The following is a 22374-nucleotide window of genomic DNA, read 5'->3' on the forward strand; positions in this document are numbered from 1 at the left end:
GTAGCACCTTTTAAGTCAATTAAATTATTGTAATTGAAAAATCTGATTTATTAAAGGCTGCCCAATATGCAAAATCCATCAGATGAGAGGCTCTAGGATCTGGCAGAAGCCCTGCTATGCTGGCAGGACTTGAGAGAAGCCGTTGGCAGGAGACAGAGCTCATCCACACTTCCCAAACCTGAGGCTAGAAATCACAGGACAAATGGCAGTGTGGATGAGCCCAAAGAGTTGAACCTTGGACTGTGAGCTGATAGGCCTCTCGGAGTCTGTAACCTGAAGGTCTGTAACCTGAAGCATCTGTAACCCAAGGTACCACTGTACAGGCCAAACCCCATTGTGTTCAATGGGACTTCATAGAATTGGAAGGGATGCTGAGGGTCATCTAGTCCAACCCCCTGCAATACATGAATATCAACTAAAGCATCCAAGACAGATGGCCATCCAACCTCTGCTTCAAAACCTCCAGTAAATGAGGTGAGCGTGCACAGGATTGCTTTTTCATTGCTTCAAGTCGACATTTGACTAAGGCTAGAGGACTCCCCACCACGCTTCACAGTCGCCAACTACATACATGTACTGTAATGATATTTACTTATTTCACTGTTCTAAGCCTTCGGCCTTGTAAACCCAACTAAAGACTCGCGTCTCTCTCCTCCCCTCCCTTCACCCGTATAAGGTGAGTGTTTTTGTCCCGTGACACCGTCCTCCGGCAAATCTCATTGGTAAATTTCGAGGCGCTGTGCATCATTGGCAGAGAGCTGCATAATCCCCACCCCAAATATGTAAGCCGTCTGCTCATCTCTTCCGCCCTTAGCGCAGCTCTCATTGGCAAAAACGAGAGAATGGAGTGCAGCTATTGGCTAAAAATGACAAGGCCTGCCCACCTGACGGCTTCTCTCACTGTTTACTTCCGCTCTACAGAAACGGGCAAAGCGAAGGGCCTCTATTGGCTGCGGCGCGCGCAGGGGGCGGGCTCGCACGGCTTGATAGATGCCTGAGCCCCGCCAACCTGGTCCGCAGACTAGGCAAAGGTTCGCTCAGGTGTCCGAGGCAGGAGGTGTGAGATACGCGCGCGCGAGAGAGAGCGAGCGAGCAATGTGGCCGTTTCTGTTGCTGCTGCTGCTTCCGTTGGTGGGGGTCTCCGGGGTGGTTCAAATCCCTCCGCACGAGGACGTGGCTCGGGTCGCGCGCTTCGTGGCGCACTCGTGCGATTGGGGCGCGCTGGCCACGCTCTCCGCGCAAGACCCGCCGATGCGGGGCCAGCCTTTCTCCAACGTCTTCTCCGTCAGCGACGGGCCGCTGGGGTCGAAGCAAGGCAGCGGGGTGCCTTACATGTACCTGACGCCGCTGGAGGTCTCCGTGCAAGATTTGCAGGTGAGGGGACGGGCATGTCAGTTATTCTGAGATGAGGGAAGACCTCGCGACACAGCAGCAGCAACTGTCTGAGGCCGGCTGTAGCTATTCAGTGCCCTGAAATGTACTCTGCACGTGTTCAGAGGCACTGTCGCAGGGCTGAGCTTCGTTACTGAAACAAAGTTCCGAAGCTGAGGCCTGGTGAGTTCTAAATCAAGTTTAGTCTTGTGTGTACCTCATCATTATTAATTACAATATGCATGTACAGTTGTGTTATGTATATATAAATTGCCTTAAGAGGGCATTTGGTTTTTTCTTTAAAAAAAAATCCATAAAATTTAAATTAATTCAATATACAATGACATAAATTATTTTTGCGTTTTATCCCATTCATTCTGAGGAGTATTCTTTGTTCCTCATTTCAGTTGTTTTTTTACAACAACTTTGTGAGGTAAGTTAGGCCAAGGTTTATGATTGTCTTGGTGTCTCCCAGCAAGCTGTATGACTGCGCAGGGATCTGAATGTGAGTCTTCAGTACCAAATAAAGTGTAACATGAAAAGGGTCTCCTACATTAATAAGTTTGAGAGGGTGGGATAAATGAAAATCCTGGAATTAGGGGAGGTTTTTAGTCTTTCCCCCTGAGCTATCTTCATAGTAAAACTGCATGCACACCCTCTTCTGCAGCTGCTGTTTGTCTTTCAGGGCAAAACATACAGTTATTGCTTATCATATAGGTGCCAGTATGTTTGCCCTGTGTAATAACAACAGCTCTTAGAGACAATTTTGGCAAAAATTAAAAAATGGTGCTTACCCATTCCAAAACTCCTGCCCTGTCAGGGTAATTCTATGAAAATGTCAACATACAAATATTTTTTTCATTTATAGTTAGCATGTTCTATATTTTTCTAAAGAACCTTGTCAGGATTTGCTTTGTGGACCAAATTTTGCCATGGGGCAACCATGGTTTAGCAAGCTCACCTTGGTTTTAACATCCCAACTTGTGGCCAGTCCTGAGCTATAGCTTAAGATCTAAACTGTAGGTCAGGAGCAGGGAACCCTCTACATCCTGAGGGCCACACTCAGTTCTGGGTATCATTCTGGGGCATACATGTTAGTGGTAGGGCAAGAGGCAACTGGGTGGAAGCAATGAATGTAAATGTTACGTTTGTACAGTAGTTTAGTTTCTACACATATGCTTGCACATCCCTCTCTTAACCTCCATCTAGAAAAGAAAGAAGTATTATCAGAGTTCAAGGACACATTCCAGCCAGGGAAAAACACTCAGAGTTGACTGGGGCTGATAGGAATTGTAGTTCAACAACATCTGGAAGGCACCAGGTTCCAACAAGTGGGGGGAACAACAAACTGCGACTGCATCCTGGTAAGACACAGAGACAGTGGTGGATCCCAGGTCGAAGTTAGGGAGTTCAGTTCTGGACAGGGAAGGAACAGGTGCATGGTTTGGGGGTACTTTTAAATCCATCTTTGTCAGTGTAGGCTCAAGTGACTTTTGTGGCAAGAAGCACCCATTATGAGCTTAGGCTGGTGGTCAGGGATAGCTTAGCCACTGTGATTCATGTGTTGGTAACTTCACAATTAGGTAAACCCTGCGGTCAACTCAATGAAGGTGTGAAGCAGTGAGTCGTGTGGCTTGGGGAGAATCCTGTGAGCCAGATAGAAAGGGCTGGAGGGCTGCATTGGACCCCCAGTCCCAATATTGCTCACCCCAGCTTTAGTTAATAAAATGTTACACTTAATCATGCTTTGCTTTACTTAGATGTGGTGAATAACTATGTCTGCATATGCTTAATCTTCACAGTTGTTTCAATTTTGCAGTAAGGTTATTAGTATAGTTTCCTAATATTGATGACATAGAAAAATACTGATCTAATTGAAGCCTGGTAAGCATTGTTATGAACAGAAGGATTATTAACCTCTTTTCCTGCCCTTCTAAAGAATGCAGGAAGCTTAGCACAGCCTTAATCTGTATGTTGCGAAACTTGCATTCAATTGATGGAAACCAACTAATGGATATGTAGCCAAATAAGATGAATACAAACTGCCATGGAAAGCTGAGTAGGGAAGTCTGTTGTATAAGGATGAAAAGACGATCTGTAAATATAAGCTGAGGAAAATGCATAGACAATAAATAAATAAGAACAATTGATGGAAACCTTCATACTCATTGGGGAGGGGGTTGAGTATACCTGCAGTGTGAAAAGACTGAGGAGCAAACACTGCACAGCTATTGCAATAGTTTTGTAATCTGAGAATCTTTACATTTTTCAAACATTTTAGTTGGCTTGTGGTAGAAATAAGACTAGCAATATATTTCTTGGAATCTATTAAATTTACTTTGTCCACTTCAGGTACATTTGAAAAACGTCTTTTGCACACAGAGAATTGTGACATGATTTGCAGGGATTGATTTGTAAATAAACCTACTGATGAACAAACCCATCTTCAGGGGGTCTTATTTAATTTGAGCAGCTCAAATGAGGCATCATGGAGGTCTAAAAACAGCATGCAATCCATGTTCTCTCTAATTTGGGAATGAAGAACTTGTGCCCTTCCATATGTTGTTGGACTTCCACTCTCATCAGCGGCAGCCAACATGGCCAATGGCCAGGAATTAAAGGAGCTGTAGTCCAGTAATATCTGGAGGGCATTGCACTGCCTACCCCTGCTCTAACCTGTTAAGCCACTTTATTACAGGCAAAAACTATATTGATATGACATACTTTGGTGTTAACAAAGCTGTGACTCCTAATAAATGCTCAGTTTTTCTGTAGGGCAGCAATAGAGATCTGTGGCCTTCAGATGCCTCTGGCCTGCAACTTCCATCTTCCTTGACAACTGGTTGTTCTATCTGGGATGATGAGAGTTTTAGTCCAGCAACCTGTGGAGGGCTACAGGCTCTCCATTCCTCAAAGGAGGCTGCAAATTATTTGCCTTAACATACGTTTTCACAGATACCTGAATGCTCAATACTTGGGCTTGCCTTCGGTGTTTTTGGAAAGAAGCACAGTGTTTGCTGTTCCTACACATTTTATTGTGGCCTTTCAGATTCCTTGAAACACATAATGATCTAAATCAGGAGTCAGCACCCTAAGACCCATGGGCCAGAAGTGTCCTGCGGAGGTCGTTTGACTGGCCCACAAGCTGCCCCCAAACCGAGCTGCCTGCTTGCACACTGCGCTAAATCAGCGTGGCGCGGGGACTCGCTTCCGCAGCGCTGAAAATCACGGGCATGTGCTCTCCGTGGGGCTGATCCAGCCAAGCCAAGATAAACCTTGCTGACCTCTGATCTAGCTTATATGGTTTAATGAGTTTTTGCTACCTCCTTTAGAAACCCCAAGTGAATATCATCAGGTCATCTAAGCTTTGATTATTATTTATCTTGTTAGACTTCTCTGTTGAACTATCTGTTGTTGTCGTGGTGGTGGTTGGCTATAACATGCCAATTTTGTCTCTTCGCTCCCACACACCCCAATTATCCATTTTGCCTAATATCCAGTGTGATGAAGAGTTTGGAGAACTTGATTTTGCTTGGTCCCAATAAAAGTATTGGCCTACCTATAGTTCATGAATATTGCATGTTGATTCTGATATTTCAGAGTGGATTCCACTTGTATGCTGTGAAAATAGTCAATGCAATTTCACAAAACTCTCCGACTTAGCATTGCTTCCCAAAATCTTGATATGGTTTAATGGACAATTCTGTTAAGCTTACTCAATAGCTTATTTCTTTTCAGAAAGTGGAAGGAATATCTCAACAAGTGCTGCCATCTCTTATCTCTTGTAACATACAGTACAGCTGTTTGGACTGCCTTCAGTCATATGGAGACATCTGCTTACAGATAACACTCCCAGTGTAACCATGATTCAGCTGTTTCTTGACTGTTTTTCTCCTGTCACTACCATTGGTTTATATTGTGTAAATAAGTGCCAAATGTGTGGTTTTTATGCTTAAAATCATGTGCTGCTGAAACTTCACTTTTTCTGGCTGAAAAATGAAACTGATGGAATTTCCCAAGAGGTCACTGACAGCTTTGTGCCTGTAAAAAGGAGAAGCAGATTTCAACATTGTGTGACTTTTACAATTTCTCTGTATGACCATGACCCTTGAATTGCAAAGGATATGAAACTCATCCAGACACACAGTATCTCTTATTCTAGCATGGAAATGCTGATCAAGTATGCAGATCAGCTTGTTTTAAATGTGCTAACCTATTCAGCAAATCTAGAACATTTATGATTTATTTATTTTTTTGCCACTTGTATTGCAGGTAAATGCCAATGCCTCCCTAACAATGTCCTTGGCACAGACACCTTACTGCAAGAAGGAAGGTTATGATCCTCAGAATCCACTGTGTGCCCATGTGATCTTCTCTGGAATAGTTGAAAAGGTACACTGTGATATTTGGGCATACCAGAAGAATATAAAGCTCACTGGCTGAAAGCTAGAAAGCAAGTTTCATAACACTGATGATATATTGCCTCTGAAATATACTTATTTTGAAGTTACCTTCCATGCATTCAAATAGTTTATGAAAGGGGAGCAGAGCTGTGTGTGCTGGACGTGTGTCAAAAATCCCTGTTTTAGCATGTTCTATCCCAAAATTGTTGCACATTCCCAGGTGTGAAGCGGGAACCAAATGTTTATATGTTTCTCCATGCAGTCAGGAACACCAATTGTGTAGGGCTCCAAATCACATGAAGTGGTCAGCACACATTCATCTAAAACTGTTCTGGGTGGTTTCCACAACCGTTCAGAAAAGATTTGGGGTGGACAAGGGGGTGCACATGGAGATGAGACAGAACGAAAGTTCCATTTCGCAGCCTGAAGTCTTTGAGCTAACAGAAATACTTTGTTGGATACTTCCCTATGTGTACTTACATGTCATTAATCCTGTTGAACTCAGTGGGACTTAGGTTGAGTAGACATGCACAGGATTGCATTGTTAGGCAAAATCAAAGAGCTGTAACTTTCTTGAAGAAACCCCATGTGTTTTCTTGTTCCATGTATTTTGGGTGTGTTGAAAAATTAGCAAGTATTGTGTGAGCTTTATAATACCTGACCAACTTCACACAAATAGCATATAAGAGTATATGGGTCAAGTAGTCATGAAAACATCTTGGTTTGGATCCAGAGGAAGTTAGTCATATGTTTATCTCATTGATTTCAGAGGAACTGAAATGTGACTAACTTCCTCTGACTCCAGCCCTGAGTATTCCTTGAATAATGTTTACATGTGCACTCTTCTCTCTCTTTTTCTTGCATCTTGAGAAAGTTTGAAAGAAAGTACAAGATACTGTGGTTAACTAATATGTCTGTGAAATTACATATTTGGTAACTTGTTTGTTAGGTTCCGAATGGTACAGAAGCAGACTTTGCAAAGAAGGCTCTCTTCAGTAGACATCCTGAAATGGCTACGTGGCCATCTGGTCATAACTGGTTTTTTGCTAAACTCAACATCACCAACATCTGGGTCCTGGACTACTTTGGTGGAATCAAAACTGTGACTCCTCAAGAATATTTTAAAGCTACACCATAGTAAGTATTCAAGTTACATTGCTTGGGGAATCTTGTTTTTCAGCATCTGATTTCTTTATTCCGCAATACTCCTTAAGTGATACTAAAAGCCATAGGATTTGAAGTGGTCACTTATTTTTATATATATTTGAGAGAGACCAAGGAAGCAGAGGGCTAAGAGCAGATCTTTAAGGACCCTAACAATTTGAAGGAAAGCAACAGAAGAGCTCCTGTGGAAATGCTGAAATAACTTTATGGTTGTAAAAAAGACATCAAAGGACAGAACCAGAGAGAACTAGGGTATCAAGGGCATCAAAGAAGAGCACAGCTATATCTCTCTCACTGAAATAAATGGGACTTCAAAAGCTGAACCTTGGTTGTTTTAAAATGCTATCCAAAAGTTATGTTGGTTTTTCATCTAGTCCGGTAGTGTCTATTCTGATGGCCAGCAGCTCTGTAGGGTCGCAGGCAAATATCTCTTCTAGTCTTTAGAGAGTGGTCCCTTTTAATTTGAGATGCAATAAGTGAAACTTAAGACTGTCCATATAAAGCATGTACTCTACCACTGAGCTATGGAATATCCTCTGTACAGCAGGGCCTTGCAAGAGAAAGTACCAAGACATTAAGACTGACTACATACCATTTTAATTTATTTTTATTTTTTCTTCTCTGTAGGCAAGGAAGATGCTTGAATGAAACATTGTCTACTTTTTCACTGGTCACTTTTGTAACAAGAAACCATCCAAAAACTGAGATAATCTTGTAGAATCTCAAAACTGCACATTCCTTTGGAATTCTAAGGGATTGCTTACGCCATATGAGTACAAAAAGTATGGATTCTTTGCAAAGGAAATCTTAAATTCTGTGCACAAAAATAGTTAGAGTATGCAAATCTGCATACTATGCATAATTGATTCTGCTTTTGGGACTTTGATTTTTAAAGAAGCTATTTTTCAACAATCTTATTTAGAGAAAAATACAATTGGAGGTACATCTCTGAAATCGAGAAAAGAGAAAAGAGCAGTGGAGAAAATTTGTTGTTGAAGAAACATCCTGAAATGTTCAGCTATATTCTGGACTTGATCCACAGATTCATGTGTAGCATCATTCGCTGGGTGATTTATGCTGTCAGCTGACCATATTGATAAGGGATATGCCTGCAGCCCTAATTCAGCTAGGGTGGTCAGTTTATGCATATGTGTGCCTACAATACCAAGGCAATATATATTGGCAAGTGAAGTGCCAAACTTGATGTGTCTGTAGTAGTTCAGTAAAACTGCCCCAGTTATATAGAAAGGGGGTGTCAGTGATTTTAGTAGTAGAGCAGAGCACATGAGTGTGGGCACTTAAACCATCTTTCCATCCACAGCTTACCTCCCTGCAGCACCTCTCTCTGCGTGCTTGTAACTTAGCAGAGTTTGCTTGTAGTATTGGGGCTTAACTCAGAGGTAAAGCTACTAGGCTACAGACTGCAGGGTGGTAGGCCTTGGGTGGGCAAAGTGTCCTATGATCATCAGCCATGTGGCTCTTTGCTGTTAAAATTGGACCCTACCCAGACCTTTCTTACGCAATTTGGGGAAGTTCTGTGTTTGAACCCTTAGCAATGTTACCACTATGTCTTATTTGACCTGATCCCATATGACAGAACTACATGCTTAGCTATATTCACCTCTGTGCCTTATTTACTGCTTGTGCCAAAAAACTCTGAAGGCTTCATTTGAACTTAACATAATGTCAGTTCCATTATGAACCATCGTTTTAAAAATCAACTAAGTTGTAGTCCTTGATTATAGAGTTTGAAACCAGGTGCTGAAGTATTCTGTAAACCCACTGTTAAAGAAAGAATATGATTCTTCTGAGGGCCACAAGATTGATTGTTAACAGTCTTTAATTATGAGATATTCTTATGAGAGTACCACACAGAATGCATTGATCATATGAAACCATGTTGTCTTACCACAGAGCAGAAAAAGAATTCTAATATATAATGTGGAGCCATGTTCCCATACGTGATGCCCTCCAGATGTTGCTGGAGTAGAACTCTATCCCTGACCAGCTGTCTGGGGCTGATGGGAGTTGGATTCCAACAATATCTGGAGGGCTGCAGGTTAGTCACCCCTGGGGAAGGCTGATGTTGAAGGCATGCTGCTGTCTCTCTTGATGAGTATTGCTTGTTTTGTGTTGAAAAGTGTTCTGTCATAGCGGATACATGATTGAAATCTGAGGAGACCAAGCTGACATGACAGAAGAAAAGTGCAAAACCCACAAAGGGTAGTGTGAATCCTGCCAAGGACTTGTCACTTTCAAGGCATCTAAAGTCTTTGATCACATTCTTTTCTTTATCCACAATTGTTAAGGTATCAGATAATTAGACTTTTCTGGTGGCTGTGCTTGCTGTCAGGTTAACCAAACAAGTTAGGCCTTAGTCATCAACATGTTCCCATACGTGATGCCCTCCAGATGTTGCTGGAGTAGAACTCTATCCCTGACCAGCTGTCTGGGGCTGATGGGAGTTGGATTCCAACAATATTTGGAGGGCTGCAGGTTAGTCACCCCTGGGGAAGGCTGATGTTGAAGGCATGCTGCTGTCTCTCTTGATGAGTATTGCTTGTTTTGTGTTGAAAAGTGTTCTGTCATAGCGGATACATGATTGAAATCTGAGGAGACCAAGCTGACATGACAGAAGAAAAGTGCAAAACCCACAAAGGGTAGTGTGAATCCTGCCAAGGACTTGTCACTTTCAAGGCATCTAAAGTCTTTGATCACATTCTTTTCTTCATCCACAATTGTTAAGGTATCAGATAATTAGACTTTTCTGGTGGCTGTGCTTGCTGTCAGGTTAACCAAACAAGTTAGGCCTTAGTCATCAACATGTTTCCTTGGAAGTAATTTTAACTTATATGTAGAAATAACTTTTCCTACCTCTGATGTGACTACAAATGGCTTGCATGTTTTTATCTTGAGAAATTACATAATTGTGTTGCACATGGAAGTTCTAGCTTCCATATAAATCCATAGTTAAACAGTATGGAAATAAAAATATATTCTTGGAAATGAAGTTGCCCTGTTTCTTATTATATGTTGTATTTCATATTTGTGGGGGAGAGAGGAATAGAGGAAAATTTCTAACAGTGTAAATTGTCTGAAAGTGTGTAAAATGTGTGAGTTAAAACTTACAGCATATTTTCCAGATCAGATTTTCTGATGCCTGCCATGATTTTTAAAGAAAGACATAGATTTTATTGTGAAACTTAAATCTGATAACTAATATATAATCTGGTGTTTTTCCTCAGTGTGTGCTTCTAGTTTGCAACATTTCTTTTTTGCTTTTGTACTAATTGGGTAAGTCATTTCAGGAGAGTCTGATTTGGCTTAGGCAGTATGATTTAATGCTTCCCTCTTTTATACTGACTACTACCTAGGTTTCATATTCATAAAGGTAAAGTGGCAAGTGTTGGGGAAAGATCCCCTGATAGATAAACCATTTAAACTAGAGGATAATACAGTGGTACCTTGGGTTAAGTACTTAATTTGTTCCGGAGGTCTGTTCTTAACCTGAAACTGTTCTTAACATGAAGCACCACTTTAGCTAATGGGGCCTCCCACTGCCACTGCGCCACCAGAGCACGATTTCTGTTCTGATTCTGAAGCAAAGTTCTTAACCCGAGGTACTATTTCTGGGTTAGCGGAGTCTGTAACCTGAAGTGTATGTAACCTGAAGCGTACATACATGTATGTAACCCAAGGTACCACTGTACTTCTGGGAGCGGCCACTGGGAGCAGTCAGCTGCAGTCAGAAGTACTGATGCCAGCCTAAGAACATGAAAAGAGTCTACTGGATCAGGCCAATGGCCCATCTTGTCCAGCATCCTGTTCTCACAGTGGCCAACTAGATGCCTGTGCGAAGCAGATTATTCGTAATACGCAAATGCTGCACTTTGAGGCAGCTCACTTGCCTGATCTCTCCCAATCTAAACACTATGGAGTGTGTGCGTGTTTGGGGAAGAAGAAAGGTCTAAATATTGCAGGGGTTTTGTGGAAGCACAAATTGACTTTTTGCTTTGCACAGACACATACTGTGTCTGTGAAGGATGAGCCATCGAGAGTTTTCTACTCCTATATTGGTGTTCCCAACTGCAGCCTGTTACTTTTTCTCTAAAGTGAGAATGGCCTGCTCAGGAATCTTACTGTGATTAGTGCTACAAGCTGCACTCTGCTTCCAATGACCTTGCTAGGGCAAGCGGAAGCATGATTGTTTTGCTCCCCCGCTTCCCTTGCCTTTAAGTGCCTAATTATATTGCTAAGGGAGCTGGGCATGTTTAGCCTGGAGAAGAGGAGGTTAAGGGGTGATATGATAGCCATGTTCAAATATATAAAAGGATGTCACATAGAGGAGGGAGAAAGGTTGTTTTCTGCTGCTCCAGAGAAGCGGACACGGAGCAATGGATCCAAACTACAAGAAAGAAGATTCCACCTAAACATTAGGAAGAACTTCCTGACAGTAAGAGCTGTTTGACAGTGGAATTTGCTGCCAAGGAGTGTGGTGGAGTCTCCTACTTTGGAGGTCTTTAAGCAGAGGCTTGACAACCATATGTCAGGAGTGCTCTGATGGTGTTTCCTGCTTGGCAGGGGGTTGGACTCGATGGCCCTTGTGGTCTCTTCCAACTCTATGATTCTATGATTCTATGATTCTATGATTGCCATTCTGGTTTGGATTTTTTGCTGTGACAAAGGTTACACAACTCTGTCACAAACGCAATCAGTTCTCATTGACAACATTATTTTGTGTCTGCTCCTGTTCTTGATTTGAGGCAAGGAAGAATCAAAAGGAAACGAAGAAAAGGGATTCTTCGCTAAAGGCAGTGGAGTTTCCCAAGAAGAAAGCTGGATATTATTCATAATTGTCATATCAGTGTTGAACAGAAGAGGGTGCTATTCACTGTCAGATTATTTTGTTTGATCAATGAAGTTTTACAGCCTTTACTTTAAAATAGGTTCGTTTTTAAATGGAATCTAGGCACAGATTTTCAGGGAGAACAGAAGGAATCTGGGGTGCTGGTGGCCTCTTGCATTAAACCTCACTCACTCTTTGATTTTTCATTTCTTTGACAGTATAATCTTTTATTGGAATACAATGGACCCCTCTAAAGTCCTTGCTGGGAATAACGTTGAGGATTGATTCTCGTTATGACCTCAGTTTAACATAAAAATATATCTTTATTGGTATTGCATTCCAAAAGCAGTCCAGCGCTGTAAGGGAAGTGCTGTAGCTCAGTGGTAGAGCATCTGCTTTGAGTGCAGAAGGTTTCAGGTTCAGTCTCCAGCACCTCCAGACAGAGCTGGAAGAGACTCCTGGTCTGGAACCCTGGAGAGCTACTGTCAGCCCATGTGAACAATACTGATCTAGATGAACCAGTGGTCTGGCTCTGGATAAAAGTAGCTTACTACATTCCTTGGATCCCACAGTAGTGCTGTTCAGATGTTCAAAGAACACAAGGAGGCATAATATGTGTAAAGGGTGTGCCCTACTCACTGCATTGAGTGGGAAGATCTGAGGGTGGGATCCCAAGTGTGCTCAGTTGAAGTTTCTGCTTAAAAGTCCCTAAAATATCAGAGCAGAGCTTTCAGTGCACTTGCCTCTGCTCCATGAAACAGCATCCCTGCTGAGATATGACAGGTGCCCTCTTTCTGTACTTCCAGGTAACAATTGAAGACATTTTTGTTGCGACCAGCCTTTCCATCTGGATGAAAAGGTCTGCCTTAAGTGTTCAATTTGCATTGTTTTTATAGCTCTCGTCAGTTGGTTTTGTGTATTGTTTTTTAAAATTATTTTAGGTGCCTTTATGGTATGCATGTAAATTGCCTTGAGGCATACGTAAAAGGGAATAAAAAAATAATTTTTCTGTGATTAGTAACCATGATAATAAAGGGTTCCTGATTGCAAAGTGTAAGCATGAATGAGCTTAGAATTGCCTTTCAGGCCTTCCTAGTCAACATTGGGGGGGGGTAGGGGTAGAGGAAATGGGAATAGTGGCCCTGTCCTCCCTACACATTTTATACCCTTGGTGCCAGATTTAGGGCTATGTGGGCGGTTCCCCCGCACAGGGCACCAAGTCAAGGAGGCGCAAAACTATGACATAGTGCCCTTGAGAGCATGCACAGACCAGAAGGTGAGGGGTGGTGGAGGGCACTAAATTTTGTCCTTGCTTAGGGCACCATATTACCAAAGTCCGCCCCTGATATTCTTGTGTTCTTTGAACACTTGATCAGGGCAAATGTTAACTTAAATTCAGCACTGGACTCCTAATAGGAAACCCTTGATAAGAGAGTGGATGAAAACTATAGGTGAACTAATAGGCCCATAGTAAATGATGGAAGGGGGTTAATGTACCCCCAGTAGCCTATTTCCCCACCTCAAAAATGTGAATAAAAAAATCAGTCCTGTATCATGAGAATGCTAGCTCCTGTGTCAACTTGGAACAGAGTTAACCCCAAGGTAAAATTAACTCCTGGGGTCTGAGAGCACCCCCTGCCTCCCCGGGCAGTGATTTGTAATCTTTTAAAAAACGTACAGAGAGGAATTCCCTTTCTTGTTCTAGAAAAACTGAAAAAGCTTACTCCTGTGCTCTGGAAGTGCTATAACCACAACAATTAAAATCTGTAAAATGATGAGTTGTATCTCTGTTCCATTTTTAGAAGCTGCTGGGAATAAAATGGACTCCAGTTAGTTTAGGTGCTTGATAGTTTTAATTTGCAGTGTGTTTCAATAGGGGAGAATCAGTCCCATTATCAGGTTCTCAACCTGTGGGTCCCCAGGTGTTGTTGGACTACAACTCCCATCATCCCTGAGCTCTGGCCTTGTTAGCTAGGGGTGATGGGAGTTGTAGTTCAACAATATCTGGGGACCCACAGGTTGAGAAAGGCTGGACTATGTTGAGCTTCCTGAGGAGGAGGACATGGAACATCACAGTACAAGCCAGCACATCCCCAACAGCAGCGGCAAAAAGGGGAGTCCTTGTTCCCACCAGGCCTAACCAACATGGTCCATGCACTTCTTTCAGGCAGTGTGCTTGCTGAAGGGAGATGGGCTCTGCTGAGCAGGCTGTCATGGGCCAGAAGTCAGCTTCACCTGCTGAGCAGCAGCCTGAAGGAGCAGAAGGTGAAGTGACTCCACCTGCTGCTGATCAGCGTTCTTGCTCCTGATGAGAACCAGCTGGCTCTAGCTTTCTTAAGCAGAGAAACAACATTTGTTGTTCCTGGTCAGGCTTTGCTGCTGCTTGCTTTCCATGAGCTTGGACTCTAGGCTTTCTTGACCCCTGGACCGTCTGACAGGCAAGTACCTCCCTGAAACTTGACTGGTTAACTGGACTTGCTCGCCACTCAGCTCTGTTGTGGCTGAGCAGCATGGGACTAACGGGCAGAGTCACTGAGTCCATATATATATGGCACTGTCTGCCAGCAGGTAGATCATATATTTAAAATAAGGAACAGAGTACTCTTGCTTTCAGTACCAAAGTTCAGTGCTACCGTATCAACCTCCAGTCCCAGCTTTCTTTATTTTAGCAATTTTCTTTATTTTATGGGAGGGAGCCTGACTTTTTATTGCTGTTAAGTGCTTAGGGGTACAAAACCCTTGCTGATCTCTACTGCAAATTGCCCAGAGATCTACTAGTAGGTCCTGACCTACCTTCTTCCCACTCTTGGTCTAAGACAGGGGTCAGCAACCTTCTTCAGCCATGGGCCGGTCCACCATCCCTCAGACCATGTGGTGGGCCAGACTGTATTTTTTTTGGGGGGGGGGAATGAACGAATTCCTATACCCCACAAATAACCCAGAGATGCATTTCAAATAAAAGGACACATTCTACTCATGTCAAAACGCGCTGATTCCCAGAGCGTCTGCGGGCCGGATTGAGAAGGCGACTGGGCCACATCTGGCCCCTGGGTCTTAGGTTGCCTGGTCTAAGGGATGAGAGACACTTGAGATAAAGTGTATCTGTTGCCATCTGTGATTCCAGCACCTTGTTAAAATATGGAACATATCTGATACCTTGTATATACAACCTGTTACACAGAGGGTTTTCACATCCATCAAATTTTGACGTGGACTATTGGGATCCAGCCATTCCTTTGCATTGTTTGAGGTTTGAAGGAAAGACTGCTGCTTCAGGAACTTGGAGACTTGTGGGGGTGTTGTTCTTTTAATGTCAGGGATGGGCAACCTGTGGCCCTCCAAATACTGTTGGACTCCAATTCTCATCAGCCCCAGTCAGTATGGCCAACAATCAAGGATGGTGGGAGGTGGAAGTCCAAGAACATCTGTAGGCCACAACTTCCCCATCACTGTTTTATGCAAACTGCTTTAGGAGCCTTTGTTGGGGGTGGGGATGCAGTACCAAGTGTTTTTACGTATAAATGAAATAAGCAGCTTCATTTTGTGGTTTAGGGAAAGGTGCCTTGATTTTGACATAAAATAATCCAAGGTGAGATTTGTATGGGTTGTAAAATGGTGTTGGTTTTGTTCCCTGGTGGGCAAAATCGATCCACATAACTTGGGTTGTGAGTGACTCTTGAATTACGGTACTTCCATCTGAGTGGGTATCATCAGTTGCCATCGTAGAAGAGAAACACTTTGGTTTTGTGAGCTGAAATAGTTGCTTTTTTCAGTGTAATACAGATTCAGACATTGCTGGTTAAAACAGCATTTGACAGGCCACTTTATAATGAAGGCCTGGCAACAATGGATTGTAATCTTAAAATGCTAGTGTATATATAATCTCCTCTTAAAATGTTTAGTGCCGCTTGAAGAGAAATGTAATGAACAAGCGATTAAATCGGCACTGTATGGGAGTGCTCTCACCTCTAGTACCATACCTGCGCATTCTTTCTTTTTGGGCATGTCTGCTTGTATGCATGTCCCTCTCTTCCATTGCCTGTCAAGTAGCAAGAGGCAGGCAGCTATTAGGGGTGGGGATGTGCTTCAAATGATACCTATAGTTCAGAGAAACAAGGAAATGTGTAGAGTATTTCTTCCAGGAGTGGCTGCAGTAAAATACAGAGTCACGGATTCCTGTTTACTTTTGTATGCTCTCCGGGGATTGGTCAATGTGCAGGGTGGAGGTGAGATAATCCCTTTGGAAGCAGCAATTAATATCTATTTGCTAGCAATTGCTGCATTTTGAGGAGATTAGCACAGTGGAACCCAATTATAGCAGTGAAACTTCCCTGTAAGGGGGAGACGTACATTGTCAAACAGTAAAGCAATTTGAAGACTACGATTCCATTAAACTTTCTCAATATAAATCACTGGTTTGTGCTCAGTGGATGAGATTGTTCTCGTTTTCTGCACAACAAATCACCTGTGTACCCCACTGAGGGTTACCAACTTACTCGCCATACTGTGCTACTTGCTACTTAGCGCCCATTATCTTTGTGTGAGCATCTCTAAAATCGGCTTTAAGTATTAGCTTTGATTTTCTTCCCTGGGACTAAAATATGATCATTTTTGACTAAGCATGAGCCGGGCTCTGCGGGAGACTTTTTGAGAGTGCATTTCCCCAAGCTTTACACATCTCCACCTCCTGCTCACAGGTGACAAAGTTATTCATTTTGCCTGCCAGCCCTATTTGTATTAAGTGGCCTCAGGAGAGCCTGTGCATAGGCAGCTGGCTTGTTCTTAGCTGCAGTTTGTGAGTGATGATTATGGATAAGCTGTCTGTGGTAACAATACATGAGTTATTTATAACTCCCAACTTGGTTCTGACGTAGGTTTGTTTTTTGACTTTTCATTTATTTCCTGTTAAAGCTTCAAACCCTGTGGTTGCCGTTACTCCAGGCAAGAGCACTACACAAGAACTGAAATACTGAACGGTTATCTCTGAGGATGAATTAGCTTCCTAAATCATATGGGGCAATGCAAGATCTGTGTGTTTTTCTCCCCGTGGCTACATATTATGGTTGTGTATTGAAGTGTGTGTGAATATTGGATTTTACAGGCCCACTGTACCTATGTTGATTTGACACAATGCTGTCTGAATATGCAAATTCTGGAATGTCAAAGTCTGAAAAGTTGAGGGCACCTGCATATGAAGATTTATTTACTGAATGATAGGAAAGCTTCCACTTTGAATTTAACGGTTTGCAGTTAGACATGTCGTCATAGTCATGAGTGAGACAGCTCACTTATTTACATGTTTTGCAGTGTTATATGGTTCTGAGGCAGAGCATTTATATGGACATATGATTACAGCTCAGGAGCTGCTCTTGTGTAGACATAGGTTTACAGAATCAAATATTCACACAGATTTGTTTACATATTCTATATGGTTCTTTGTATCTTTCAATTCCGAACCAGATAATGTAATAGAATATACTTGTTATCACACTGCAGTAAGATTTTTTTTAAATAGTAACAAAATCCCTTTATAGGTGCTTTTATGAAGTGGATCTGTTCAACAGTGTCTTCATTCTGCCCACTCCAACTCCTTGCTTGTGGAAATTTCTTCTTACTACCTAAAATGACAATGTTATCTGTTTCTAAGGAGCTTGTTTATCATTTTGAAATTGCTGTTCCTTGTTCAAAGTGTTCAAACAAACCATGCTATAGCGACATCTAGTGATGGAAAACAAGTATTACCACATTAGACAATAAGGGCTACAAAAAAAAAAAAAGAATTTCTGAATCACATTGTTATAAATAGTGAGGGATATACTTGTGTTGTGGTTCTGGGTACCTTTGTCTTGGTGGTGATGGGTGATTCTTACCCAGGTGAGTCAATCCATATCTGAAAAGTATCTCATTTCCTATACCAGCTGGGGCTTTAAGAACAGCAGAAGAGGCTCTCCCGGTGGTTCTGCCATTCTCAGAGTTTAGCAGCGGTTGCTTGTGAAAGCTCTCTTGGTGATGGCCCCAAGATTGTGGAGCTCAGTCCCCATAGAGGTGGTTGTTGCACCATATATTCACAGCTTTTGTCAGTTGCTAAACGTATATCTATTTACCTTGACCTTTGAATGTTGAATTGCCTTTTTTTTTTTTTTGTATCTTCCCTATAATGTGCTGTTTAGATTACAGTGGTACCTCGGGTTACAAAGACTTCGGGTTACAGACTCCACTGACTTTGAAGTAGTACCTTGGGTTAAGAACTTTACCTCAGGATGAGAACAGAATCGTGCAGTGGCAGCAGGAGGCCCCATTAGCTAAAGTGGTACCTCAGGTTAAGAATGGTTTCAGGTTAGGAACGGACCTATGGAACAAATTAAGTTCATAACCAGAGGTACCACTGTATTGTCTTTGGAGTTATTGGTGCAATTGTTTTTTGTGTTTATATGTTGTAGCCTAATCTGGGACCTTCCAGTTAAGGGCAGGTAAGAAGTAATTCTTACCGTAACTACATTAACTTATATGACGACAGCTACTATTAATTCCATTATGTCGTCACAGAAATAGAACACTGTATCTGTTTCCTTTCCCACTGATGGAGGAAAATATTCCAGGATCCTGATTGTTGTTGTTGTTTAGTCGTTTCCGACTCTTCGTGACCCCATGGACCAGAGCACACCAGGCACTCCTGTCTTCCATTGCCTCCCGCAGTTTGGTCACACTCATGTTTGTAGTTTCGAGAACACTGTCCAACCATCTCGTCCTCTGTCGTCCCCTTCTTCTTGTGCCCTCAACCTTTCCCAACATCAGGGTCTTTTCCAAGGAGTCTTCTCTTCTCATGAGATGGCCAAAGTATTGGAGCCTCAGCTTCACGATCTGTCCTTCCAGTGAGCACTCCGGGCTGATTTCCTTAAGAATGGATACGTTTGATCTTCTTGCAGTCCATGGGACTCTCAAGAGTCTCCTCCAGCACCATAATTCAAAAGCATCAATTCTTCGGCGATCAGCCTTTTTTATGGTCCAGCTCTCACTTCCATACATCACTACTGGGAAAACCATGGCTTTAACTATACGGACCTTCGTTGGTAAGGTGATGTCTCTGCTTTTTAAGATGTTGTCTAGGTTTGCCATCGCCTTTCTCCCAAGGAGCAGGCGTCTTTTAATTTCGTGACTGCTGTCACCATCTGCAGTGATCATGGAGCCCAAGAAAGTAAAATCCATGAAGGGGAGGATCCTGATTACCAGGAAGCAAAGCTATTTTCCTTCACCCTAGTTGAGAAGCATTATTAGTGCAAGGAAGAGATCAATTCAAGGCAGGAACATACACACACCCTTTCCCACCCCATCACTGTTGGAAGATTTTGCAGCAGATGCTTCCCAATGATAAGTACTTTGATTATAGCAAAGTAGCTGTTGCCTGTGAACATTCAGTGACAGTACATAATGGTATATCTGTCTGTGGAAGCATAGCCTATCCCGGGAAAATTACACCTCTTAGACGGTTGCTGTCAACAACAGGTGCACCTTAATTCCTCTGAGTATAGTTAAACTCCCACTGTAGGCTAGACAAACCCAATATAGGATTGTGGCATTAAATCATTTTCTTTGGCTTAAGCATAAGGCAGATCTATGTGCTGTTAATAGTAGCATTGGAGGGACAGTTTATTAGGTACATCTCCTTACAATGCAGTACTACGACAGCAAGGGCTGCCAGATGTCCTTTATTTAAGGCATCCCTCCAATTTTGAATCACATTTACTTTTTCAGTCCTAGATGCACACCACACCACAGCAGTAAGGTTTTTGACATCTTGGTCTGGCAGCTGATCTGATTTTTGGAGAAGCTGTACCTTATGAAATTCTCTTTTCTCTTGGTTATTAAAGACATGGGAATGCTGCCTTGTACTGAATTGTGTGACCCTATTCTTTTGACAAAGAACTCTTAAAATACTCCTAAGCATGGAAAGGTTAAATATGAGACCCAACTACTCTGCCTATGGTATTACAAAAAAGGAGAATGCATAATCTCAATCAAGTATTTATTAGTAGGAGGAGGAGAAAAAAAGTGCACCTGTCTGGGCAGCTCACAGCCCTCTAATAATTAGTCTCAAATGGTTAAATGAACACTAGTCTTAATAAACTGCAGTTGTAAAGCAACAATAAAAATTCAAGAAGCTTGATGGTGCTCCAGTTTTATATGCCACCTTTTAAATAGTTCTCTACCATTCTTGCACGTTGCTTCATTTCCCCCAAGGCCACGGGGGCTGGCCTATTCACAGGCTAGCCACATTCTTGCTTTGTCCAATGTGCTCAATGTGGCTTACTCCACAATAACTGCACATAAGGCTGTGTACATACAAAACACATCCCACCCAAAGAACCCTAGAGACTGCAGTTTGCATCTCACAGAGCAACAATTCCTAGCACCCTTAGAAAACTACAGATACCAGAATTCTTGGGGTCTAGGGATATGCTGTGAAGGTATGGTGATTACGGAGCCTTAGCAGCATGAACTTATGCCAGGAAATGATCAACCCTGTTTTCTGATCCTTAAAACTGTTCCTACCTCACTTCATTGAAGTGAGGCAGCCTTCAAAAAAGTTATCTTTAATAAACAAGGGCAAATTACGCAACACCATAAACCTGGAATCAAGCTGGCCATAATGTAAAAGGGAAGGAACATTTGTTTGAAGAGGAATTAGTAGGAGAAAGGAAATAGGCAGGCAAGTGCTTACAAAGATACTGTGATGGTAGAAATTACAATTGTGGGACAAATGGACTTTTCAAGGAGCAGATGCAGTCTCCTTAGGAAGGACATTTTGCCTTTGTTCATTTACTAGAGGGGTTAAAATTGGGCAGGTAATGCCAGCCTGTTTTCTCTGTGATGAGGAATTGTCGTCGTCCCCCCCCCCCAACTTGGTGCTGATGCTTTGCTAGGGACAATTTAAAATGTACATATATTTAAATGAATTTCCATGCAAATGAGCAATGACAGTTTCCCCCACCGTCCCCACAAGAGGTGGTAACATTATTTGCACATGTTAATTAATTTAAATGCATGCACATTTTAGAAAAGCATTACATAGATGCTGAACTACAAAACCAAAGTAAAGTGATGGGGGTTGGGTGAGCAGTTCTGGCCAATGCAAGTCAGTGTTGGCCCAGGACAGTTTGCTGTTATTTCCCCCACTCCTGCCCCACTCCTTTTGCATGGTAGGGCTAGCCCTGGTTTAAGTCTAGCTTGTTGTAAAATCCTGATTTTTATTTTATTTTACCAATATGCATTTTCCCTGCATCTTGTAGAAGTAGTGCCTGTTTTCAAAGTTATGAAGGGCACAGAATCTACCATGAGGGCTTTGCCCATAGTCCAAACCAGAGCTCTGTGTGCTAAATAATTTGAAATTGGTGAGCCTAAGGGCACTGAACTGCAGGTTTGAACGTGCCCACTATCTACGCCTCACTTAAAAATATCTTGAAAGTGCATTGGGTTTTGTATTGGGTAAGCCTATAGACAGAAATATATTCTCAGAAAATCAAGCATAGTTGCTTCCTGACAGCTCTGAGACTCGTCATCTGAGGCTACTGTTGTTCTCCAGTACTGCTGATCAAGGGGAACTTCTAAGTTATGTATATTCAGGCGAATTAGCATAACTGATTGGTTGTGTGTGTCTCTTCCTCCCTATTAACAGCTGCACAAAGCACACAGCTAGTCTAATTTAGCACAGCACCTAAATTGGCATTTTACATTGGTTAAGAATATAAGCTATATGCTGGAGATCCCTGGTTGAAATCTCATGAATTTAGGAGATAGGATAGGAGATAGGAATTTAGGAGATAGCCCCAGCCTCCTATCTGAATTCCCAGGATAATAGTCCCTTGCAGGGCTTTTGTTAGAATTCCATGGAGAGGGTGTATTTGAGTACTGAAGACAAGAGCTGCGTTATAGTTTCTACTATTAATTACAGGTTTGTGGTAAGGCAGTGATGTGACTTCAGGTAGGAACTAACTAGATTCAAGCAACTGAACCAGTTCACACAACCTCTTTGTTCCATTTGGACTGAAACCCTAAACATGCATAGGACTGACTTCTGAGTAAATAGGAATAGGCTTGCACTGAACAACTATTGCAAAGAATCAGTGGTGAGGTCTGGGGATCCTGGAGGCAAGGTCAGCGGTTGCATGGTTGGGCCCCTGCTGAGGCCTGGGATCCCACTGCTGTGTTCCTGTTGGCCCTGCTGCCACACCTGTTCACCACTGTTGCCTGCTCATCTACCATCTAGTAAGTGTGTGGTGACATCAGCAATAATAAGAGAGCAGCTGCTCCTGTGTATTTGTTCACCAGCTTCACTCTGGAGAACCCACTGCGAGTCTGTGTAGACAACGCTGAGCTAGATGGACCAACAATCTGACTCTGTATACAGCAACTTCCTATGTTTATATGATGGGAGATGAGGAACAGCATGTCTTCCAGGAACCCTGAGGCTCAACACCCTCCTTCCCTTTGATGGTAGCTGCAAACGACTGCAATCCCATCTGGATTTGATTATTAGTTTGGGCATGAAAGTCTGGTAACTATTTTTTAAAAACCCACCCTTGCTAGCCTTTT

General features: G+C 42.5%; 1 protein-coding gene across 2 annotated transcripts; it reads left to right on the forward strand.

Annotated features, from left to right (window-relative positions):
- Nucleotides 1-957: 957 nt before the first annotated feature.
- CREG1 (cellular repressor of E1A stimulated genes 1) lies at nucleotides 958-8815 on the forward strand (the record flags this gene model as incomplete). Of its 2 annotated transcripts, XM_082221493.1 has the most annotated exons (4): nucleotides 968-1374; nucleotides 5644-5763; nucleotides 6724-6911; nucleotides 7566-8815. In XM_082221493.1, coding segments are annotated over exons 1-4 (693 nt in total). In that variant the 5' UTR covers nucleotides 968-990. The 2 variants fall into 2 exon arrangements, with proteins under 2 accessions (XP_082077620.1, XP_082077619.1); XM_082221494.1 differs by lacking the exon at nucleotides 7566-8815 and having other exon boundaries at nucleotides 958-1374; nucleotides 6724-6912.
- Between the last annotated feature and the right edge of the window lie 13559 nt (nucleotides 8816-22374).

This window comes from Podarcis vaucheri (assembly GCF_965113315.1).
Source record: "Podarcis vaucheri genome assembly, chromosome: 4".
Lineage (NCBI taxonomy): Eukaryota > Metazoa > Chordata > Lepidosauria > Squamata > Lacertidae > Podarcis > Podarcis vaucheri.